This window comes from Dermacentor silvarum, chromosome 7 (assembly GCF_013339745.2).
Source record: "Dermacentor silvarum isolate Dsil-2018 chromosome 7, BIME_Dsil_1.4, whole genome shotgun sequence".
NCBI classification, from domain to species: Eukaryota; Metazoa; Arthropoda; class Arachnida; order Ixodida; family Ixodidae; genus Dermacentor; species Dermacentor silvarum.
Genome location: NC_051160.1, coordinates 134,462,074 through 134,486,726, shown reverse-complemented (window position 1 = coordinate 134,486,726; position 24,653 = coordinate 134,462,074). Strand labels below are relative to the sequence as shown.

General features: G+C 43.6%; 2 protein-coding genes across 3 annotated transcripts in view; both read right to left on the bottom strand.

The window, feature by feature from the left end:
• LOC119458460 (salivary cystatin-L) overlaps nucleotides 1-24,653 on the bottom strand; it is a 63,375-nt gene that overhangs the window by 17,161 nt on the left and 21,561 nt on the right. The window lies entirely within an intron of this gene.
• Nucleotides 7,214-24,653, bottom strand: part of LOC119458459 (salivary cystatin-L2-like) — a 19,080-nt gene continuing 1,640 nt past the window's right edge. The window contains exons 1-4 of one of the 2 annotated variants that reach the window (XM_037720299.2): nucleotides 16,471-16,569; nucleotides 12,209-12,433; nucleotides 10,024-10,128; nucleotides 7,214-7,424 (exon numbers count right to left, since the gene is read on the bottom strand). In XM_037720299.2, the coding sequence (XP_037576227.1) occupies nucleotides 7,323-7,424; nucleotides 10,024-10,128; nucleotides 12,209-12,427 (426 nt within the window). In that variant the 5' untranslated portion in view covers nucleotides 12,428-12,433; nucleotides 16,471-16,569 and the 3' untranslated portion in view covers nucleotides 7,214-7,322. Of the gene's footprint in view, nucleotides 7,425-10,023; nucleotides 10,129-12,208; nucleotides 12,434-16,470; nucleotides 16,570-24,653 lie in introns of those variants that run through there. The other variant, XM_049671222.1, reaches the window with a different exon arrangement.

The following is a 24,653-nucleotide window of genomic DNA, read 5'->3' as shown; positions in this document are numbered from 1 at the left end:
TAGAAATTACTTTAAAATAAGAACTGTCTTTGGGTGTTCACGTATCTGTTGAAGAACACGCTAATCGCCTAGTAAACAATATGAGACGCTATACAGCACATAATGTGGGTGGTAGAAAGAATTGATGCTAAGACCACATTTTTTTTTTTGTTCATCACGCCACCACTTACACATTGCCTGTTATGCCTATAACTTATGTCAATATAACTGAAAAAATTAAAAAAATATATTAGCCCGCAGTCCAACAAGATTTCTTTGTTTTTGTCGTGCAACATGAAGTGCTCTTGTATTAGCGGAAGCAAGGAAATTGGTTGTCCATTTGCATTGTATTGGAAAAACCTACCGTCTCGTCTTCAGTCGTTCGACTCGTTAGAAGGATAATTTTCTTCGAAACACGCAACTTCACAAATGTCGACTGGTATGTGACGCAGTACGAGCGTATTAGGTTCAGATTCATCACCCTTTACCCCCTGAACTTCAATATGCTCCTTTGCGACTTCCCGAAACCTTAACTATGAACATTCCGGCTATTGCGAAGTAATTAGCTACTCTCACTTAAGAAGCAAAATACATGGCACTACTTCAAATGAGCGGTTAGCGAGATTCCTCCATCTTCGTTTGCACAAACGGCTTAACAACAGATGAAAGTTCCACTGCACCATTTCGTGTCCGTAAACATCATACGGGTAAAAGTTAGCGTTTGTCTCACGTGACATGATGTGCATTGATCAAACTCTCTGATTTATTGCAAGTGGTTGCTTAATAGTGTTTCAAATGCTATATAGTAATCTAGTCTAACTTGACGACGGCTCTGGAGACGCTAACTGCATAGCGGCATTGCAGTGATAGTTGTTTATTAACCCTACGAAAACTCCGAAGTTCTGCTGATTTCATCTTTGGCAAGCCATCATGTCTCCTTTTTGTGTGTTCTGCGATTGTCGGTATTGAAGGAATGGAGGAGGCCGAGAGAGTGGAAACCGCGGCACACAACTGTGGCACCTACACATTTATTTAATATTGAATATAAAACGCTAAACTGCTACTAAAGTGTGAAGTTACACTCTACTGATGATCCAGCAAGGTTGTATGTGCAGTTTTGGATTAGCTATTTTTTTGCGATTCAACACATAGCAAGGTATTGGTCACACACTTCATACGCTCATATATGCCCACTACGCTTTCATTTGGTTTGCAAACTTCAGTTTCTACGTAGAACGATTATGTCGTCCTCTGCTCACACCCACTGTAGAACACCCGATCTGTCTATGGAACATCGGTCCATCGAGTGTTCGCAATATAAGTAGCAGCAAGAGTCATGAACAGCCACTTGAACTGGGTGTTTTGGCGTCCTTCACCGGCGGACAAAACTCCAGAGCTTTCATCATGCACAGACAAAGAAAAAAAGGACACACTGTCACAACACTTCGTGAATTTCTGATAGACTGTTTCTCTTTAAAAGACGGTCGATCGTGAATGTGCTTAGTATCTGACATTGTGCACGTATAAATAAACCTCCAGAGAGAGAGAATCAACTTTTATTGACGTCATTTAAACTTCCAGTAACATTTTCTTCGAATTATTTTATTTTTCGCTGTGTGCAAGGCTGCTTCTGATTTTTAGCATTGTTTTTTTGTGTTGACTATACCTAATGTGACTGTTCTAGTAGCGCACGGTGTGACTGGAGTTGGCATGTCGCGGGCACAGCGCACATTGTGTAGCAGGCGATGTCTGAGTTAAGTACCGTTCTATTCCATTGCTATTTTTTTCGTTCATTTATCTGGCTGTGTTTTTAAGTTTGTTTGTTCTTTTCTGGCTACATTCCTTCAAAGCTGAAGTTAGTGGAGGAGAAAAGAAAGACTTTCGTCCACTTTCATGTTTCATTGTAAAGAAATTTTTAAAGGCATTCTCGAATTAGGACTTTCCTAATATTACCCTTACTTTACCACCTTCCACGATAGCCCTCGAGACGGCTGCCGCATTTCGATGGGGGCGAAATGCGAAAACACCCGTGTACTTAGATTTAGGTACACGTTAAAGAACCCCAGGTGGTCCAAATTTCCGGAGTCCCTCAGTACGGCGTGCCTCATTATCAGATCAGTGGTTTTGGCACGTAAAACCCCATATTTAATTTTTTATACCCTTCGAGCTTGAATTCCGGTCTGAGTTGTATACAGATACTGTCATTGCGTATTTGATTCACATGAATTATATGTCTTTCATGACATCACTGCTTGTGTGTTCAGACTTCTTAAAAGCGTCTGATGCTATTGAGCAGAGTAATTTTTTATGAAGTTGAACTGCTAGGGAACTATTGAGTCAGCCTTGTTATTACTAATGAGTGTTCTTTCCAATAGTCGTCACCTTGCATGTAATAGGTGTCATTCGTCTAAATTATTGCATACCGTAAGAAAGTCGTAGTTTCGCCCGAAAGGTGAAAAATCGATTCTGAGTGGAAATTAGTGGACAGCTATACAAAGTAAGAATAGTAGTTTTATCGGCCGCATAAGTTTGTAAACATAGACACACTGACTAAATGAACAAGCATGCTGTCACGCGCGCACAAGTAACATGAACGCATCTCACTCGATGATAGCGGAAACTCACTGTCAATACGCTGGAGTGAGTCAGCGCGGCAGTAGCAGCGAGCTAATTGAGTCTCCTGCCAGCGCTCGCATCGCCGAGGGCAGACTCTGCCCCCGCCGCAGATGGCTTTCAAGATACAGCCGCGCGGGCGGCGGCACGCAGCGCTGAACGCCCTCCCCCTCCCACCCTGCCCCCAGAGCCTTCCGTCCCGGCGGGAGCGCCAGGTCGTAGTAAAGCGCGGCCCCTCCACCTCCCTACCAGCCGTAGCGTTGTGCGCGACTGGAAGACTGCGCGCTTCCTTCCCGTTTCCCGCTCTTGCGTGCTCGAGTCAAGATTGCCGCCTCACTGTCGCATGCTTTCACTCGCAGATACATACGGCGCGCGGCGACGATTTTAACGCCCTTGGATATTATACGGAACCTTAACGATACTGACGGCAGAAATCTGCTTGGAGTGTCCACATAATTGCTATCGCAATAAAAGTGTTATCAAGAGAGAAATCTCACTACCCCTATGTTTCTTCACTTATGACAATGACTTATACCTGTGTTTTTCGCACAATACATTTAATTTACTCGTGATCGCGACAGCTCGATACAATTTATGATACAACGTAAATCATGTAACGTCAACTGCATTACGACGTACTTGAGTACGCCAACGTCATCTCGTTCCCATCTACAAATAACTTAATTAATGAACTAGAGAGCGTGCAAAGGAAAGCGGTAACGTTTATTTTTAACAAATATCGCATATCTAATTCCCCAACCGAACTAATGGAAAAAGCCGGAATACTAACCCTCCGTAACCGCGCCAAACTCGCACGGCAGAAAATGAGGTTTCAACTTTTTCACAATGCGCTTCGTATTGATAGCACCAAATACCTACTTAATCCAGAAACTAGACCCTCATGTCATAAACACCCACATTTTCTTCAGGAACACCGGTTCAAAACAAACTGCTTTAAGTTTTCCTTTCGTACGCAGGCGATAAGCGAATATAACTTATATAAGAGTTACCTATATAACTACTACCTGAAAATAACTTATATAACTACTTGTCATAACCAAGATACATTCATATCACTACTTGAAAACTACCTACGTGTCTCCCAAAAAATATAAACTATTCGCAGCGTTCTAACCTTACCGTTTGCTTTGTATAATGACGTTCATTAAATCCTGTACCAGCTATTCATTCACTATATATAGTAAAGCTTTTGCTTTAAAACGTTGAGGCCTAAAAAATCAAAAATACTCTGGTATAACGAAATATTTCTGTACTGGGAAAAACGTATTCTCCCTATGTACAGTGTGGCTCAGCTAACGTTAGCCAAGCTGTTAAAACAAAAACTCGTTCAATATACGATTATCTAAGCTATCGTGTTTGGTCGACAATCCTCTTGTGCTTCCAGGATAATCGTTGTGTTCTATGTAGCTAAGTATTAAGCCATAAATATTCAATTTCAATTTTTTTCATTGAAAACATTCGTTCTGATGGCAAAACTGTTAGAGCCTAAAACCACGTTGAGTGGTTTAACTGCGCTATATCCTGCATAAATATTTTTTCGTTGTTTTAAGGCAGCGTCCAAAATGCTAAGTGCGCCCCGTGATTTCGCGACCACACATCGCTACACCAGTGGCCCCAAAGTTATTTGATGGAATTAATTCCCCTCATTGCATTCACGGTTAAACTTCATCCAAGACAACGCTAATCCATACGAACGAAGCTAACAACAAAAATCATCAAGGACAATACCTAGTGCAGCGCTGAGAAGGAAGCCCTTATTTTACAACTCTTCCGGACCTGTTTCTCTCCTCTCGTTTTAACCCAAGAATCACCACTTGATAACACCTTGGAGTTGCTCGATCTTCGACGAACTATTAAGGAAAATATGTTTGTTGGGTTTTTAATCCCCTAGTGATTAAACGACTCCTGGCGCCCAATTCTTCATACTCGAAGTTGGTTATGCGTCATGTTATTAACCTTTGTTTCAAAAATGCTGTTCCAAAAGCATATAGTAATACTGCCCAAACCGGTCTGCAGTAAGAAGTAGTTCCGGTGATCTCGGCAGGTATATCCAATGCAAATGCTCGTCTCAGTCGCAAGCAACGTGTTACGCCAAGCACGGATCCTAGATGACATCCCGGCGTACGCATTCAGTTAGCAAGGATTGCAAGAAATACAAAGAAATTTATCGAATTGCAGTCGTTGCAAGCTTATGTAATGCCACAATATAGAGATAGTGGTTTTGATGACGAAAGTAAAGATCTAGATCAGCTATACGGCGAAAGATCTTGTGATACTTGATCTGATCAAGCAGGCTGGGTGACTATTCTTACGGTCTCGTTTCAAGGAAGTTGCTAATAAACACGATAATCATGACCCGCATCATCCCCAAGAAAAAGCAGAAGCTCGGGGTCGTTCCGTGTCTACGTAAGATCCTGTATCGGCTGAAGGTGGCCAATTACGTCGGTGTGAAGGTGGATTTTTCGGCACAAGAAAACATGTACAATCTGTGTTGACTGATCCTGTGAAACGCCAAGAGGGGGCCAAAAGAAGCACCAGCACACTTTCGTGCCCGCCGGCCTTGAAGTAGTGGTTTATAGTGTACCACTGTGATGTGGCTGAAACAAGACGACCCAGATGAACTGCTGTTTAAATGATTGGTTAATAGAGGAAAAACAAAAAGTTGCACATTACAGAGGTGGGTACCTGCAACACATTACAATGACACTGGTAGTTCACCGCTTTTCTCAATCTGCCATGTGACCAGTTACCACCAAAATAAGTGCACCTGTGAAATTATAAAGGCGAAAGCCAAAATTGCCGTACGGGCCGAGTGTACGCCGTCAGCTTTGTTGTCCAAAAACCACATTTCATTTTTAGCACTCCAGCTAAATAGGCAGGGCACGTCACATCGCTGAACGATTATATATATATATATATATATATATATATAGAGAGAGAGAGAGAGAGAGATTGTCACGGTACTATTCCTCAACAGGCGCGTCGATGAAGACGGCGTGTTTGATCAGGCTCACCCTCGCCAATATGGTTCAGCGCTTGATACTCAGTACCCCCCCCCCCCCCTGAGTACTCCAACGATGCCATTTCCAAAGCTGACGAGGCATGCCAAATAGCTCGCTATCGCCCTATTATATCGCAAGGACACCAGAAGCACCGCTATGACTCCCATCATCACGACGTTATCCACACTCCGGGTGCCCTTGTGCTTCTATGGACTTTGACTCGGCGTGTTGGACTCCGAAAAATTGCTTTCCTGGTACTCCGGACCCTACCGTGACTTAAGGCGTGTAACCGACCTCACTTACGAAATTGGCCCTCTCGCGCCTTTCTCTCCCGCCCTCTCGCCCCCTACTGACGTTGTCCACGTATTCCGCCTTAAACCTCACCACTCACCCACACCACAGCAAGCACCATGACGGTGCTTCAGCGGCCGGGGGGCATGTCACGGTACCATTCGTCAAGAGGAGCGTCGATGACGAAAACATTTGTGATCCTGCGCGCTCTCGCCCATATGGTTCAGCGTTTCATCGCCTTGTATCTATAGTGTAAATACGGTGTGCTGTTGTGTCTGCCTCCCCGTAACAACATATATATATATATATATATATATATATATATATATATATATATCGTCCGCTATGTTTACCTGAGTGTACTTTCTCTGAGCATGTCTCAAAGCGCAACCCAGTGCAGTCTGTTTACCAACGTTTCCCTTTGAGCTTGCCCATGTGCCTCGGTAGGAATGGCACAATTCTCGGCGACGAGCCCATCTCATCCTCGGCAGGGAAATGGTGGTGAGCGTGGCAGATGGTAGCTGGGAAGGTTAGACAACTTGTGTAAATGCACTGCTGTAGTTGAGAGTATTCAAGTGGTCCAAAAATCAACAAGATCAGCCGGCGTTTAGGCATTAGATATTTTCATGCTTCAGAAAACAAAAATACCACATAAATTTTAGAAATTTCTTTTTTTAAAAACTGGCTCGCCATCAAAGACAGTGCGTCAGTGGATGTCCAGCGACGCTGTTGCAAAACAACCACTATAAACTGCTGTGGGGGGTATGCAACGCTTTAATATATGATTCGGATGCTTGTTTTAAGCTTTTTCTTTATTGAAATGTATGCTGTTCTGTGTATTACGTGGCTGATTTCGGTGAACGTATGTGCGGTTCGCTTCACTTTGCTGAGCGCTTGTAGCTTTTGCCTTAGGGGGGATGAGCTATTGTTTACGGGGGTATGAACCATTGCTGCTCATGATGGATGCTTCTTTTGAGCTTGTTCTTTATTGAAACGTACTTGGTCCTCTGCGTTGTATCACTAATTCCAATCAATGTATGCGCTGTTCGTTTCAATTTGGTCAGTGCTTGTAGCCTCTGCATTACGAGAAGAATGAGCCATTTCATTTTTTGCTTGCTTAGGGGGGTATGCGTCATTGCTGATCATGATAATTTCTGCTAACGGATGGACACGAAAAATTCCGACCACCCAGAGGCTGACGCCTTCGCTGTAAAACGTCTGATAATATCACTTTTGTTCTCTAAGCACTAAATATACAGTGTCATGAACAGGCGATCGTTAAAGAAAGGAAACCACGACCAGCCCCAGCATTTTCTAAAGCATTTATTGTGTGCTTTTGTGGTAAGTTGAAATGAACTTTTTCATAAAAGTGAGTATCGTAGTAATCCATGAAGAACTGGCAACGTGTTCGAATTCTTATGAGGTAACAGTGGATCCTTCGCAGGTAAATGAGGTGAGTGAGCGCTCTTTCGTCCAAGGAACATCAATGATTCTGGCAGTGCAGACGTCCTTGACAGTCTGGAAGTAAAAGGTAAACATACAATGGGATAAAACGCAAGCTTTGTTTTACTTTAAACCTAACCTTTAGACTTTGAAAATACTTGTGTAGCGCGTCGGCGACGTATTTGCAAGCGAGGATTAGGATCGCATTATATTTGTATCTGCCTAGGCGCCTAACTTCCTATTAACCAAGCCCTCTGTCACCTAACAACACAGTTATTTCAAGGTATTGGCTTGCAGACTGACGCGGAACCATACGCTGTCCTAATGGCCTTACACGCAGACAACATTCCTTTCGATATCGCCGTCTTGAATATCACCAAACCTCTTTTTTAGAGCGATACAACAGCTTGTGGCCAATTATCATAACAGACAAGCCGAAATGAACATTGTCAGCGGTCAGGTGCCCTTGAGGCGTTCGAGTTTCACCACAGGTTGAGGTTGAGTTTCTCAACAGGTTGAGGCCATGATGAGTCGGAACCCTCAAAGGCCAATAAGGGCGATTACCGTGTGTGTTCAAGTGTCTTCGGCGCGCAATTTCAGTACTAAAGTCAAACGTTCCGCGCACGATGAGAACCAGCCACTCTTAGGCAACGCAAGAGTGTTTGGCTGTGAACGTCTGCACTTACATCACCCCCACTGTGGCGTCCCTAGTTTTCAACATAAACCTACTCCCCTGCAATGTATGAGATTCATCACTGAGAGAGACTCACCATCAGACTGGTAATGTTAAAGACTCGATATTACAGAAAAACTGCCCTAATCTGGCAAGCGCCATGTGATCCGAGCATACAGCCGTTATTGAAATCAAATTCAGTGAATAATTGAGATTTCCTGTAATATTGTTTCGCATAACTGCCTCAGAAAGCAGCATCAGAAATGTAAAAAAACCTGAAAATTTAAATTTTGTTCGGAACTTTTGAAGTCACCATTACTACCTCCAATATTTCGTGCACGTCACACTTCGTAGTCAGAGCCACTCGATGAACGGAAGCGTTGAAGAATGGGGCGTCATTTCACACACTGTTAAAAAGTTATTTAGATTGAAAAATAGCCGTTTAAGGAATAATTGTAGCATAAAGAGGGCATCAAACGCAATTAGACTAGGAAGGCTTAGGAGTGAGGATTAACGGCGAATATCTCCGCAACCTTCGGTTTTCAGATGACATTGTCATATTAGGCAACCATGGGGACCAATTACAACAAATGATTAAGGACTTTAACCGAGAAAGTGTACAAGTGGGGTTGAATATTAATATGCAGACGACAGATAATGCTGAATAGCCTTGCAAGAGAACAATAATTCAGGGTCGCCAGTCAGCCTCTAGAGTCTGTAAAGGAGTATGTTTATCTAGATCAATTACTCACAGGAGACTCTGATAAGGATAAGGAAATTTACAGAACAAAATTGGGTTGGAGTGCATGCGGCAGGCATTATGAAATCCTGACTGGGAGCTTACCACTGTCGTTGAAAAGAAAATTGGGGCACAAACTTGGAGGTTAACAAATAATCTCGAGAACAAGCTAAGGACTGCACAAAGAGCGATGGAACGAAACTTGTTAGGCCTAACGTTAAGAGACAGGAAGAGAGGTGTGGAGCAGAGAGCAAACGGGGATAGCCGATATTCTAGTTGACATTAGGAGGGGAAAATGGAGCTGGGCAGGCCATGTCATGCGTAGGATGGATAACCAGTGGATCATCAGAGTTACAGAATGGATACCAAGATAAGGGAAGCGCCGTCGAGGACGTCAGGAAATTAGGTGGAGTGATGAAGTTAGGAGATTGGCAGGCGGAATTTGGAATCAGCTAGTGCAAGACAGGGGTAATTGGATATCGCAGGGGAAGCCTTCGTCCTGTAGTGGACATAAATATAGGCTGATGATGATGAAGAGTCAGATAATCTTGATAGGAACCCATACGTCACAGGCATAATCTAGTATTGTCCTGACAGGTAAAAAGAAAAGTTTGCTTAACTTCGCGCGTTGCCTGTTTGAAATTTCTGAGAATAAAATGAGAATGTCCGTCTGTTTATTGTTAGTAAATGATTTACTGAAATAGACTACTAGGTACTTGAATTCTGACTGTGTCGATAAACGTGTCATTGATGTTAAATCATTGGGTAATCTAGTTAATTTTCAGTCAAAAACACTCACTGCTGCACTTCCTAATTTTTTAATTCATATTCCTTTTTTTCAAATCGGTTTGCTATTTTATCTAAATTTGTCTGCAAAATATTTATTGTGGTGGCAGTATAGTAAGTCTTCTGTATATCACACAGTCGTTGGCAAATAGTTTTATGGGTAATACAGTTATCACATGTCTGTCGTTGTTAATCTGGTGACTAGACTGTGGTGATTCTACGGTTACGCCATTAGTTCAATGAAAACGTGCAACGTGGAAATAAAAAAAAGGATGAACGCAAAGAGTCAGTGATTTCGATGCGTTATTCTTGACGGCCTTGCATGCCTCTTAGTTGATGCAAATATACAAAATTCCTGCTAAAGCATTGTTATTTCTGACTCAGGCAAAATTGCTTCGTTAAACGTTTTGTTTATTTACATCAAAGTAACTCTCCGTATTTTCCTTTTTCCGAGCGAGAGCAGGTAATACACTTACCTCTTGAGACTTTGGTAGACATGTCGTCTTGCTGTAAACAGCCGTAACTGGGCAAGTTGATTCAGTTATCTTGAACTTGATTCGGTAGTTCGTACCAGCCACTGTCTATAAGATAAATCAAATAAAAATATGTCAGAGCTGAGGGTACCACAGCATACTTTATGTGATTACAAGAATAAATACAGTGATTTATTCAAAAACATATTTCCAAATGCCAGTACATTTTAGAACATTTGTGTACACCAGCGCCAACCACATTGTGACAAGGAAGGCCCGATAGTAGGCGAAAAATTGGCTGCACTAGAAATCAAATAAGTAACTTGAGATTCTATGCTTAATGCTTTGTGGATGCAGACAAAAATTTAGGAAGTCTCCGTAGACTGAGACATGTCACACAACCACACAAGGCTCCCGCCACCAGGCAGAAGCTCAGCAAAACTAAGCAAGCACTTGTCGAAAGTATATTAATAGTGATTTCAATGGTCGCCAATGGACTGCAGGCAGAGTGGAAAGCATTCTGAGTCGGTACTCTGGAGCAGGGTTTGATACACAGTGCATGTTTTATAACCAAATGGGTGTAAATAGGCTAGTGACACTGACAAATCTCTTAGGTTGTTAACAATAGGCAAGAATACGTCAACTATATTCATATTGAAGGGTATTAGGTTGAAGTACTGCTTAACGAAAATAAAGCGCCTTCGTAAGCGCGCCCTGCTCCGCAGACTGCTTCTTTGTTTTGCTACCATGCACAGCTAAGGAAAAGACAAACAATTTATTCGAATGTAGGATGCGTAAATAATGCACCAAGGTGGATTCCAGTACAACAACTTCAGGCGGAAGCCACAAGACATCCACGTTGGAGTGGTTCAGATAGTGTACCTATGTACACTATCTTATCAAAAACGAGCTTGATGTTCGCTTGCACGTCGTGCAGACTCCAAGCCCTGCAAATCTTTTGATAATATCAGACTTGGTTGTAAGTCTACAGGAACACAACATAAATTGGCCGCGGAATACATACCTGGCTGTCATGTTTAGTAGTTTTTGTAGCATTAGTAAACACCGTTTTACTTTATGGAGGCTGTTATGTTACAAAAAAAACATGCGTGAAATTTTTGAAGGCACTTGCACCAAAAATATTCAGGGGAGTGATGGTTACATCTACGCAATAAAGTTCATTCATAAAACGACCGTTTTTACATCAACGAGTTCTTTTATTTGATGAGAAATCTTGCATGATGTCACATCCTCCATTCTCACAAAAATCGTTAGTTACGATTACAGCTAGTCTGAATACCCTTAGGTTTCAGTGGTATATTCACCCATATTCACCCATAGGATAAAAGAACAGTTGTTTTATAGGATGCTCAAAATGTGCTTACCATTCTTTTACTGTCGTAAACCCTTTTTGATTGTGTGGTGATAATTTAACCTACTAAATGGGTGCCTAAATATGTTTAATGAAGGGTGTAAACCACAAAGAATTTTTACACCCTTTTTTGTGTAAGAAGGTGTGGAGGGGTGTAAGAAGGCGTCTCTTGCAAGGTTCAGACTCATGATCGAGGAAGTGCGTCTCGTGATTGAGGCGTGTCATATCAGTTACTGTAGTCGCAGTGTCAAAACGATTGTCCTATTATCCTCCGTCAGCAAGATTTATCATGCCTGTTTTTAGAGGATATTTCCAATAATGGTTGCAGGTTTGGCGTGGTCTTAGCCAGAAAACCCAAAATTATTTTATTCTTCTGCAACAGGCGCAATATATTTAATTGAGAGGAAGCTTTTGCGTTCCTTTTTTGTCGTTTCAGCGTATTTACACCTGGTAATATATTGTGGTTTCACGAAAAAGGTGTACTGGTTCTCTTTAGTCAAAATATTTCTTTAATGTCTACTGCGAATTCAGCACATAGTTGAGTGAAATATAAAAGAAGACCAACATATAGATGCTCAAAATGGAGGAATATGCTCCCTAAGGTAGAACAGGTAAATGTAGAGAGTTGAGTACAGTCCATGGCTTCCGACATGCACAGAAAGCTATCAGTGGCAATGAATTAGCCTTACTCGCCTTTCAGCGCTATTTACTTATGTCATGTTCAACACGTAAACGTCCAGCTTCATGTCTCAGAAAGCAGGTTCAACGGCGTTCGACATCGAGGAGCTTCAGCTCATGAAGGTGCGGAATAGATACCTGGGTCTCGACGTCCACAAGCTCGAGCACGGTGTCGAAAAACTGCCGGTTTTCAACCTGCTTGGAGATGGCGAAGTGCGCCAACTCCTCGTAGATCGCGTCGTCACCCACGTTACGCTTCTGCCAGCCACCAAACACGGGTACCTGCGCTTCGCTGCACACGATGACGGCCAACAGACACATCAGGAGCCCACACAAAGCCACATTTGACGAAGCCATGGTTTCCTGCATTTTTTTAGATAAAGCAGTCAATTGTTTCAAACAGGTTTCATTTTCTTCGATACTATTACTCTAATACAGCAGAGCAGCCTTACACTTCGAATGTATTTAATAGCGCAGCCACATTTTGAGAACACATAGTCACTTTGCGAAGTGTGTGCAAATATGTATTCAACCATTCTGATTTATTGTTTAGCATGCATCCGTACAAATCTTCGTCAGAATGACGAACCTGAAGAAATAGTGAAATGGCCATGCTGAAGGTTCAACGATGGTAAATTGGTTCCGGTCATCTGTGATGCGGTACGAATAGAGCACGCCCAGTTTGTTACAAAGGAGCAGCGGAATGGTGAATGGGTTATCTGCTTCGGAGCCGCAGCGTATCGGTGTGCGCGCCTGATGTGTGCGCAGGGCCACAGTTTCTTTTAATCTGCAAAATGTCCGTCAACTTCTGCTGCTGACTCTTCTTGCTGGCTTCCGGAAAACCCCAAGCAGACACTATTCGAAAGTCAGCACAAACTGTCGGTTGAGCACTACCCCAGCTGAGAAAACTAAATGGCGAAAATAAATCTTGGTCTCAGTATTGTAACGATTACCTGCCAATTATTTGTCTCTTCGCGCTTCCGCGGGACTCCGAGCAGCTCTCCACCGAAGTTACCACCAGGATAGGCCGGACGTGAGGGCTGGGGTAATCCGGAAACACCAGAATCTAGCGAAATAAATTGTTGCGTTTTACAAGGCCTTAGCCCAGCTACTTGCTTCAATCGATGCGATGTGGTGTGTGTGTCACTTTTATGGAGCAGGCATTTCAGAGTCATCTTGAAAAGCACCGAATAGGCCATTCTATACATGGATGACTTTATTACAGGAAAGACGTCAGTCTGATGTATCCACAATTGACTAAGAGAGTGGAGTTCGATCGTTTTTCAACTGAGTAATTGCTTCTATGGCAACCTTTGAATAAGAGACTCACGCTTAAGCAGCGAGAAATTTTCGTAATGGGCAATTTCATGTTAGGTGAACGGGTGAATGAACTCAACCTGATCTAATAGGGTGGCAAATACTATGTGCATCAAACCTTTCTTTTGTCGCATATGCCTCTTAGGAGCGGTTATAGCATGTGTTTTCTCATAAAACCAATGAACAATGGAAAAAGGGGAACAGAAGCTTTAGCCTCTATACAAAATAAAAAGCAATGTTTACGCAACTTTCCCGGGGTACAAAACACTATTAAGCAAACGCATCTACATTGGTTGCGACAAACCTGCAGGGCTGGGCTCACCCAAATTGCTTCAATCAACGGAAAAACTAAAGACTTTTCACAGAATCGTAATAGCACCTTCGGCTATCTTCGCCGAGAGGTCGTTATTTCTGGTGGTCATGGATACAAGTACAGACAAAACTTCATCTGGGATGCTCTTTGGCACATTTGTCCTATCGTGCAGTTTAAATTGCTGCAATTTCTTCATAACACACTCGGCCAGAATTTTACACATGAAAACGAAAAAAACATTTTGTGGCTACAAGTTCGGGTGAATATGGGTGACGTAGTACAGCGGGATTATTGTGTTTGGTTTAGGTATGTCAAGGCAAATATTTTGGTTCTATTTTAATTATGCAGACAGATGGTCATGGAGCCTGTGTTCCGCTCAAAATGTGCGATCAACTTCATCGTCGTTTTTTATGGTTGTAGCTTTGCTTATACGGAGGTCGACAAACAGAGACGACCCAAATGAACGATTGTTATGGAAGCTTTCGAAAGTCCCAAAGGTGATACCACTTTTGTTTTTATAATCATTGCAGGAGATGGAAGTTGTTGCTACCAGTGCGACCTTTAAAGAAAGCTACAAAGCACTGAATAGCAAGTGTAAAAATTATCCAGAGAAGGATACTTTTTACATTCCTTTTTTGTTTTCCTTATTGTTGATAAAGATCTTGCTACACAATTCCTTGTTCAACATGGGCCCATGAGCATGTCATCACGTCACATTTAATTCACTAACTGCCTAACACATTCAACATTAACTGTGAAGCGTAACGTTAACGGGTGACTTGCTCTCGGATTTTATTTTACCGAATTTCTGCCTTTCATACCTTTAATTTTATTCAATGACACGTCTTATCGATGAAACTTCGTTACCATACACATCACCGCCAAACTGGTCTTATCGAACAATGTTACACTTTCGACAAGGATTTTTGTATAACCTAACACAGAACACAATATTATCTTTCCATCCCATCGCTCGTCAACCGTTCAAGCCAAACGGCGTGTTAACCACAGCATGGCCCACAAGTCTGTTCATATCAAAATCCTTCCAAACCTACAATTACAGTGAATTCGGTCAAAGCGTCTCTATAACGCGTATTTGTGGAGCTCAAATAATATTGAAAGGGGAAGCGTCACTCCTTGAATTTTCCGACAAAAGGCTCAAGTTAAACCATGAGTATAGTGTGAAATATTGAGGTGAGTTTGTATTTTGTACTGTAGATCCAAATGAACGTGTTGTATCACGCGCATGAGTAATTGCAGTAAATAGTGGCAATCATTGGGCACGCGCATTTTTTTTACGCCAAGCCATATTCTATCAACCAAGCATCTCCTCACATAATTGAATCTTCACTAACCGATTCCATGATTCGCACTAGCATTTAGTTGTATAGCACTTTTTTCATGCTGCCCTGTTAGTCGCTTGAGAAAGTGCATGTGCCTGTCCTAGCGCAATATATATATATATATATATATATATATATATATATATAAGAACGTTTGCCGTGCAACATTTTCTTCACAACATACGAACAAATAATCAGGAGAATGGAAAAATCATAAATACACGGCTTGTAATATCAAGTGGACCAATGTGTCTGTTGTGTGAAAGCGCATATTAGCTTGCAAACATTACGCCGAGAAAGTTACCTCTGTTGAAGAGAAACTACACGTATTTGTGGACGGCGCCAGAATTTGAGGCGTGAGATAAGCTGGAAAGACAAGTTGCACTAGTACATAATAAAATTTTACGTTCGTATGAGAAGAAAGCTTTTGCTTGGGGCCTAGCTGAAGTTCTCCTTGTCAAATACATGTAAAACAGATAAAGCCTCTCAAGAGACAACTGCTCTACCAATTGGAAGGACATTTGCAGCATTTGGGAGAGAAAGCTAAACTACAGCAACTCTATAAGGCAGAATTTATATTTAGAACTTCCCATTTCCTACAAAAGGTACCGAAAATCGTTTGGTGCAAGAAATAAAGCCGGAAGCTTACAAATCTATAACTCCCCTCCAAAAACGGAAATTACCTTTCCGTAAACAGCATGTGATAGAACTACTGTACCAGACACACTTGTTATGTTGGCGTACGGCTTACTTTAAATTGTCAAAATGCATAGGAACGTTTTGCAAGATCCCTATTCACAAATTAGTGGCGAAAATTTTATTTGATATAAATGCAATGACATCAACTTTGTTCACTCTATGTTTATTAGCAGGTGCCGTTTAGAGGAGTGTGATATCTGTATTTATGCTGATTTACAGTGCTGCAAATGTTGCACTTGAGCTTTTTTTACAATTTGTATTTTTCTGTAAAAAATTATTTTAACGGCCCAAATAACAAATGTACTTCCTACACTAGAATATGTTGTATACTTTAAAATTCAACAGACGTCACCACACTTGCATCGATATATACCCAAGAAGCCAGTTTCTGATTTGTCACCTACTTAGGGAGTCGCTGTTGGAGTAAAGCCTCTGCCTAAGTATTTTATATCTTTCACACAGCCTTGCTACACGTATGCCGTTCGAGATCTGATGCCTTAACCCCCCCCCCCCCCCCCGTATCTCAGCGCAAAGTAAATTACCGTTGGGAGAGTAAAAGGGCACTGAAATTCTCTGCGAGTGCTCGTAGCATAACAGACAGATATTGTCATTGAAATTATCGATATTTGATGGGTTGGCATGGTAAAAGCCAGAGAGTCACCCCGAAGTATGAACATTTCATAAAAAGAACTCCCATGAAAAGCAGAATATGCATTATTGCAACTCACCGTATGTTTCTGAATCACTGGGCACAACACGGGTTTCTAGTCGGTCGACGCTGTAGGTGCCAGCGACAGAGAAGTTTCCGCGAGGATGGTCCTCAGAACTCCCAAGCCTTTGAGTTCGCGCGGCTTATATACTACGGCATGGTGTCTGTTTTCTATTTCTTTTTGTTTATTGTTGGGAAAGGAAGAAACTAGCAAGAAAGTGGGCGCAGAACCGGATAGGCAGCGTGGCTAGAGTTTGATGTGGCTCTTTACAAGTTTCATTTATTTTTTCTTGCTTTTTGCACTTTCTTCGCTTGGAACGACCAAGTATCACGGCCATCCCCGTGCTTGCCTGACATCGTAAATGGGAAAGGTTTGAGGGGAGTGGTCGGACAAACATGTGTGCGGCGCAGACTCGTTCCTACGAGGTTTTGCCATGTCTGTTTAAAATCGCCCAATGGAACTTGTTTTCTTTCGTCACACCATGGCGTAACAATTCATGCGGTATTCTTCATTCCACTCGCTCTATAAGGCATAGAAGAATAAATATGAATGTACCACTTGGAGCAAAGCCAATGTCGAAACTGTGTTATAGAGCTGAATATCGCGTTAGTCACTGGTCAAAATTCTGATGTGATCCAGTGTTTATTGCTCGTATTTTATTTGGAATAAAGGCATGTAACTCGCACGTTTTTTTTTCAGGTATCTTGTGGATACTTCTTTTCGGAGAAAACGTAGGTGCCGGCGAATAAAACAAACTGTTTTGATTATGTTTTAAAGCAATGTTTTTATCTTCACTTCTCTTTATATCCTTGACGACCACTTATATGGGTATTACATAATTGGCATATGTATATATACCCTGCACAAACCTCTCTAAAATGTTCTTCGAATAAATATTCATACACGTAATGCGTTTGCTTCATATTCGTGCTGTATATGGGCTAACGGCAAGGTATGGCGCAGAATTGGAGGGCTCAATTTGGCGTGTCAAAGACCACCAGGGTTGCTTTAAAGATGCCCTGCTGGTAAAAATTAATCCGGAGTCCCCCACTACACGTGCCTCATAATCGAAGCGCGGTTTTGGCACGTAAAACATCAGAATTCAATTCATTTGACTGCGCGACCACTGGCAGGGAAGAAGAATGCCTTATGACTGAGGTAAGAATATGGTATAGCGTAAAACGAGATAAAACAGCGAAGGCGATATAATGCTTTGAACATAAAAGCTCGTTCTGTTCTACACAATGCCCAGAAAGGTTTGGAAGCTTCTGATATTTCGCATCGTGTGTTACACAACAGCATCGTTCGCCCCGCGCCTACCTTAAACAAGCCGCAGCCTTGAAGCACCTGGTGATGCGGCATAAAAGAAAGCACTGGTGCAAATATAAAACTGTTTGGAAGGTAATGTGATCATCATTTCATGGCACCGTATTGATCGGTGACTTCAAAATTCTTCTTTGTTTCGGCGTAAACAGGGGATCACCTAAACTGCTCTCTCGTGACGCATACCTGTGCTCTTAGCTTATTATCCGAGACGTAAAAACGTACACGTAGCACCATTAACTTTAAAACTTATTTGCATGAGTTTGGACATTACAGTTACACAAAACCTAGCTCCTCAGTCGCAGAACGCGAGCCATGGCGCGCGTGGCACCTGTATAGTGACTAAACCTGCCGCTCACATGCTTCCAATATAATTTTGCTATGTTGGCTAGTTATTATCGCTGGCAACATTTTACAGCGAAGCTTTATATGGCGAGGTTTCCGTGGATTTTTATTGTTTAACCAAAAAGGGGGCCGATCCTTGTGACGTTGCAGAAAGGGCCTAAACGCAATGGGACATACCCCTGTGGACTCCGCGTGGTGGGCTACGCGACCTGTAACGCGCCCTCGAACTACCCTTGTGACACATGGGACCGAAAGCGGTGCCATGTACAATTCTAAGAACACAGATATTTATTCACACGTTAATGAAAAATGCGGAGGGTAAGGAAAATTAAAAAGGCATGAAGGGAGTAAGGAGTGGTTGAAAGTACATGAAATGGGTAGAAGATCCGCAGACACAGCACAGAACAGTCCGATCAGAATCCAACACTGGCTGACGTCACTGACCAATGGTGAAAGTCTAGTCAACAGCAGTGGCGTCAACTACCGGTGAGCGACGTGATTGTGGTAGATCTCTCTCGATGCAGCCATTACATCACTCACCACCAGCTTCTTGAAGAGCTTGAGGTAAGAGCGGCAACGCATCCGTCAAATGATGGCGTCGTTCTTCGGGTGCCACGAACCCACAGCACCGACGATGACGGCGTCAACGGTCACCCGCTGGTACTGCTCTGCAAGGTGGAGGTGAACGGGCTCGTATTTGGTGATTTTGGCAGTGCGGGCTGTGGAGAAGGCGCCTGGTTGGTTGTCAAAGGGACAAGAGACGTCCAGGGCGAGCGCCTCCTCGCCGCGTGCCACGACGAGATCGGGACGAAGGTTGGTGTTGCCGACCGGTCGATTCTCGTGGATGAAGATGAACCGGTTACGGCACGGAATTTGTAGACGAGCCATGATTTTGTTGTGGCGGGCCGTGTACATGGGGCTCTTGGACATCCAGTGGAAGAGTACGGGGGGTAGTCTCTCCCTCACGTATCCACAGACCCTGCACCGCTGATCACGGCCGGTCATCCACGGGCAGGCTCCGTTTAAGGGTAGAAGGTTTAGCCTGGCCTTGTGGATGAATCGCGAGTCCGCAAACAGGGTAAAGGACCCGGTGTGCAAGGAAGTAGGAACTGGCGGGGTCGGCAGCCACGCACTGCAGCACTTTGCCGTGTTTGGGCTTACTGTGTTGAACCGTGTCCCTGGCAGCCGATTGTATGGCTCGAGGCGTTCGGATAACCTTCCTGTGGTGGGATGAGGTGAGTCTGTTGTCAACGCGGGTTGTCCGGACGCCATTAAGGTCTAGTTGCCACAGGACATCCAAGCGGTGGGACGCCTTGCGTGCTTCCTTCCAGGTGGAACGTAGTTGCGCTGCCGGCGAGCGAAAGTCGCCCTCCATGGACCCGCTGAGGTAGTCCTCGACGTCTCCCTGTTCCGCTGGCCGGCGAAGACGCTTGGATACTACCTCCAACAGGCCATGCGACGCCATATCGTGAAGTTCGAAGTCCCAGGACGTCAGCAGCTTGAAGGCATTGTCTATGCGGCAGAGATCGCTGAGTTCGGCAGCGAGTGGCCTGGCTGCTGCTTCCGAGTGTGGGCTCCCGTATAGGTACTTATTCGACACGTTGGGTGGTAGGTAGAGCGTCCTCTTTAGCAGGGGTCGCAGTGCATCAAGCAGAATCTGCCAGTCGTCCTTTCCCAGGGAATCGCATTCATCATGAAGTTCAGCCTGGGAAGACGAAGGTCCGGACGATGTCCAACCTCTGCCACGGGGCCAGCATAGATATTAGTAGCGCTGTACGCCTCTGAATGACCTGCTCGATGATGTTGACGTCATCGTTAGGAATCCGGAAGACCACCGGGCTACGCAGGAACTTTTGGGCGTGGAAATCAGCCATGGCAGGGATGGCAGAACTCACGACAGAGAAGCTCGATGGTCTGGTCCCCACAGGATGTACTCCGCTCAGGTGGAGGGAGCGGCACTTGGCTGGGTTGAGAGCAAGACCAAGGTCCGACGCCAGAGGTTCAATGCGGTCAATTCGGACCTGCAATGCCTCGGGACTGGCCGCCAAAGGTGTCAAATCGTCGGCATACGCCAGGCTGTTGTGGGAACGATCACCACCCTGGATGTCCCGGATGATAGGGTCGACGACAAGGTTAAACATGAGCCCGCTAAGAGGACAGCAAGAATGGGAATGGGCACGGTGATGCCGTCGGCAGTGACGATTCTCGTACGGTTGTCAGTGTACAAGTCAGGGATGAGGTCGACGAATCGATCGCCTGCGCTGGCCCCCCGAAGAAGGGGTTTAAAACCACCGCACAAGAAAAAGGCTGCCAGTATAATGAACACCGTAGGGGCAATGGCATTAGGATGGTCACTGAGCAGCGACGATATAGCTATCCGATCTTCTACCCTTCCATGGCGAGTACACTCTAAAAACTAGGGAGAGTATCGCAGGAGAGAAGGGGCCGATTTACTCTTCAAGGCATTGTTTTACTCTCGCAAAATGTCGGAGAGAGTGAAATGCATTGTTCACTCTATTCGCATCGAGAGAGTGAAATGTTATTTCTACTCCGCCCATCTGAGAGAGAGTAGAATGCCCGTTCCACTCTCGCGGCAACAGAGAGCAAAACGTAGCATATACTGCTGCTTATACTGCATGAGGCTGGTCGGGAACATGGCGATGTATCGCTCACGCAGACAGAGCAAAGATCGCATCATTTTTCTTGTAAGGAAGAGGCATCCAGCGGAGATCAGCGCACTACTTTTTGTTTCGGAGTCGCCCCACCGCGCGCCCGCACAACATCGGGGAACAGCACAGCGCCAGAGAAAGGTGATCCGTTCAGTGGGCAGGCCCGGGCAGGCGGCGCGCGCCAAGGCCATCCAAGAAAACTCTTGTGTCAGCCACGTTTCACCGCCGTGAAAAGAGGACAGTCGTTCATCGTTCGTTGGATTTAACAACAAATACTCCACGGTAAGTGATTTCAAACTTACGTGGCACATTCTGCGTATATGACATGCTATCGCCAGGCAGTGATCGCGAAGTTAGGCCTGTTAAGCCGGCGCGATTGCCAACGGACTAGGCATGCTTGCTGCGTCATTCGATGTCAAAAGAAAAAGCCAGGCGTCACGATGACTGCATGTGATTTTATCACTTGCCGCAATCCGTAAGAGCTTTCAAAATCGCAGACGCTGAGTGAAGCACGGTGTGTTCAATAGTGAGGCGCGGCGTCGAATAAAAAGGTTTCTTCACCAGCCCATGGTTCCGTGCTAATGCCGAGCGTGCTTAGCGTGTGTTTTATGTGTTTGAATTTATTCAGTTTCGCAGTCCACGGTGTGCGGAGCGCTGTTTAACTAAGGAGTTACATAACAAAAGGCGTCAGCTTGTTGGCGACATGCTTCCGTTATATTAAGGCGCACGCTTGACACTGTGGTTCGCCCATGGGTAATCTGCGGCCAGTGAAGTTAAATGCAGCGCTAGCGCCAGTTAGAAACTTGCCGCAGGCATAAAGCTGCACGCTGCGTGAGGTCAGTTTTGCGCTTAATGTTAAATTGCCTGAATGCGCATTGGGAATTCTTGTTTTTGGCTGAATAACACTCGCCTTTTTTGCCAATGTATTAAAATTGGTATGAATTTATGTCTGATTTTGTGTCTCCTGTTGCGGTTTTCGAGCACGGTGCGAATGTGAACGGGCGCGTTGTGTATGGACTCGGTGACTGGTAAAGCGGCGAGTTATGCACTGGGATCTAATACAATGGCTACTGTTGAAGAATTTCAGTGGCAGGGACGTTCTACATTATTGCTATTGGCTCGGTCTCCACGTTTATTGTTTTCGATATGCCTGTGCATTTGCTAGTATGAGTTGGCACTTAAAAGTTATGTCGTATGAACGGATAAATCAACCTTCCTCTGTGGGATCCAAGTGTAAGCTGTGTATTTTGCTATTGCAGGGCAGATTGAAATCTATATACCATCTTGTTATTTTTCGTGGAGAAATGAGGTATCAAAGTAAAAAGTTACCTTGCAGTTTACCAGTCGTTTGTCATGCAGAAACTATAAGTTGGTCTAAAAAACTAATAACGTTCGTCTAACTGAAGCTTTTACATGCCTTCAAGAATGTAAAATGCTAGATTTCAAACTGCAGCAATAGTCCAGTCCGTCAAAAATGAACCCCACTGCGTACCTCATAAATGGAAATAAGTTCATGCTTTTAGAAAGTTTAGATACAGGCCGCAGTGAACTGTTTCTTGTCATTCTTGAAATGTGGGTAAGCTTGCCATAACAGGTCTTGCTACCCCTTCTTATAATCACACCCAGTAATATCCATTGAACCAGATGACCATATTGTCATGCCTACTGCAAATATGATCCTCAAATTATGGCTTGAGCAGTGTCATAACCAGAGGGGGCGGGGTGGCACCGTGGGCACGCGCCAAGGATGTGTCACAAGTGGTGTTTGTGACACATCTGAGTTCGTCATACAGCTTTGCCCTCTTTGCTTTTCGGTAGGTTACATAAAACCTACATGCTTCACTGTTCAGTTAAATGACTGCAGATTTGAGCACTTCATATAGTAATCAACTTCAAGTGCAGCATAAGCAGAGCGTACAGAATTAGGTCTCGTAAGTTTGACGGGTTTCTTTAAAGATAGTTTATCTCCTTTTCATGTCATGTCCCGTCATTCTTCTAGCACGACATTTGCGTTATTGTGCCCACTTGTGTTTGCCGAGTATGGTCTTTATACTTTTCTTAACTCCACTAGCTATGTTCCCTTTACTTTGGTGGCTGATTTCTTTTGCTTTAGATAAGCCAAAGAGCCCAAATTCTGTTGAGGAATTATGTTTGTTCATAACGTCAGAAATGAGATGCAGACAATACCATCACTGCTCTCTCCCCTAGAGGAGGGGATGCGTTTACGAAGTGTGCTAACAATGACCAATATTTTATTTTTCAGAATTTTTCTAACGCTGGTGCTGGACTGAGGCCTAACGGTCAGTTTTCTTTTTTTCTTTTCTTAAGTGAAAAAATTGAAATTGGTTTGGAAGTTGACTATTACAGTCATTTGCATGTTTCACTTGCATTGCAGTACAAATAAATGCTAAGGCTTCTTAGTGCCGTGACCTTTTTCCTTGACTGTTTTTAGATGGCTTCACAATGTTTCCTCGTGTTCATTTGCGCGCACAATGTTTTTCAGGCACCCGTTTTATAAAACTCAAGAAGGCAGCTGCAAGGAGAAAATGGTGTCAAGGAGCCAGCTCAGCACGACTCCACATGGTGCAGAGGAGCGCACTCCAAAGCATCAAAATGTGTTGCCATGCAATTTGGACGAGAAAACTAAAATGTGGGTATACTTGGTGTTCCATGTAACTAAATGGCATGAAAACTTTCAAATGACAGTATGTCACACAAAGATGTTCGAATTTTTTTTTACATGCGCATGTGACTTTGTCAGATTCCTTTTGCATCTGCATTGGGCAGACCATAAGGCATTTTAACAAGTGCCGCAATGAACACGAATGAGTTATTAGGGCAGCAATGTACTCGCATTTGACAGTGCACTAATGTAGCAGGAGATGGTGCATGCGCTTTAGCCTGCATCACGACCAAGTAGCACACGAAATTATGGAAGCATTCAGCGGAAAAAAAATCGCAAAGCAAGATGTACCAGCCAGCCTCCATTGCCATCATTGATACCAAAATGGCACTGCTAGAATGAAGATAATGTGTGAAGTGGTGTTCTTTGCTGGTGTGGCCTTTTCCTTTTCTTTGTTTCCTTGCATTGCTCCTTTGTGTTTGGCTACGAACATGTGCCATGTATGAAACGGAAAAAGATTGTTTTAGAAGCAAAAATCCCCACTTCCCTGATCAGATCATTAGAATATGCATCTGTACAAAATGAACAAACTATCACGTGATGTCTTATGAGAAAGAAAATTATACAATAGACAACAAGAATACCACAACAGTTGTGAAATGCATCAGTGCGCTGTGGCAATAGCTGTCTACGAATACTGTGCGTGAGAAAGCGCTATGGCATGATCCCGACAGCACCAGGAAATTACTTGCATGAGAACGCCAAGAGTGTAGTCGATCTTTCTGCCAAAAGACTACCATGCTTTGGATCCAACCGAATGGGAGCTATGATACGCCACTGTACTGTCTTGACACCGAGCGGAGATAGTGTTGGACAACCACGGCAATATGTGCGTTTAGAAATAAGGAGGTGCAGCCCATGCATGAATAACTATGTGAAATATTATAACCAAAACTAGACGGTGCGGCCTTACACGAAAATATACAACACATTTCTAAATATACTGTATACTCTGTCAGGAGCATCCATACGCTCCACAGGATGTTATCAAACGAGCTGCTGTCTTGAAAGTAATTTGAGCATGAAAAAACTTTTCCTGCACAAATTACTTTACCACCTCATGCTTAGCAGCTCATCTGATAACCTATGGTATATAAGTACACGAGTTTAGTACTTGAAATGCGTTTTCTGACCAGTAATGTGGTGCATCTTTTCTTCAATCGTAGTGCCAATACTTGGCG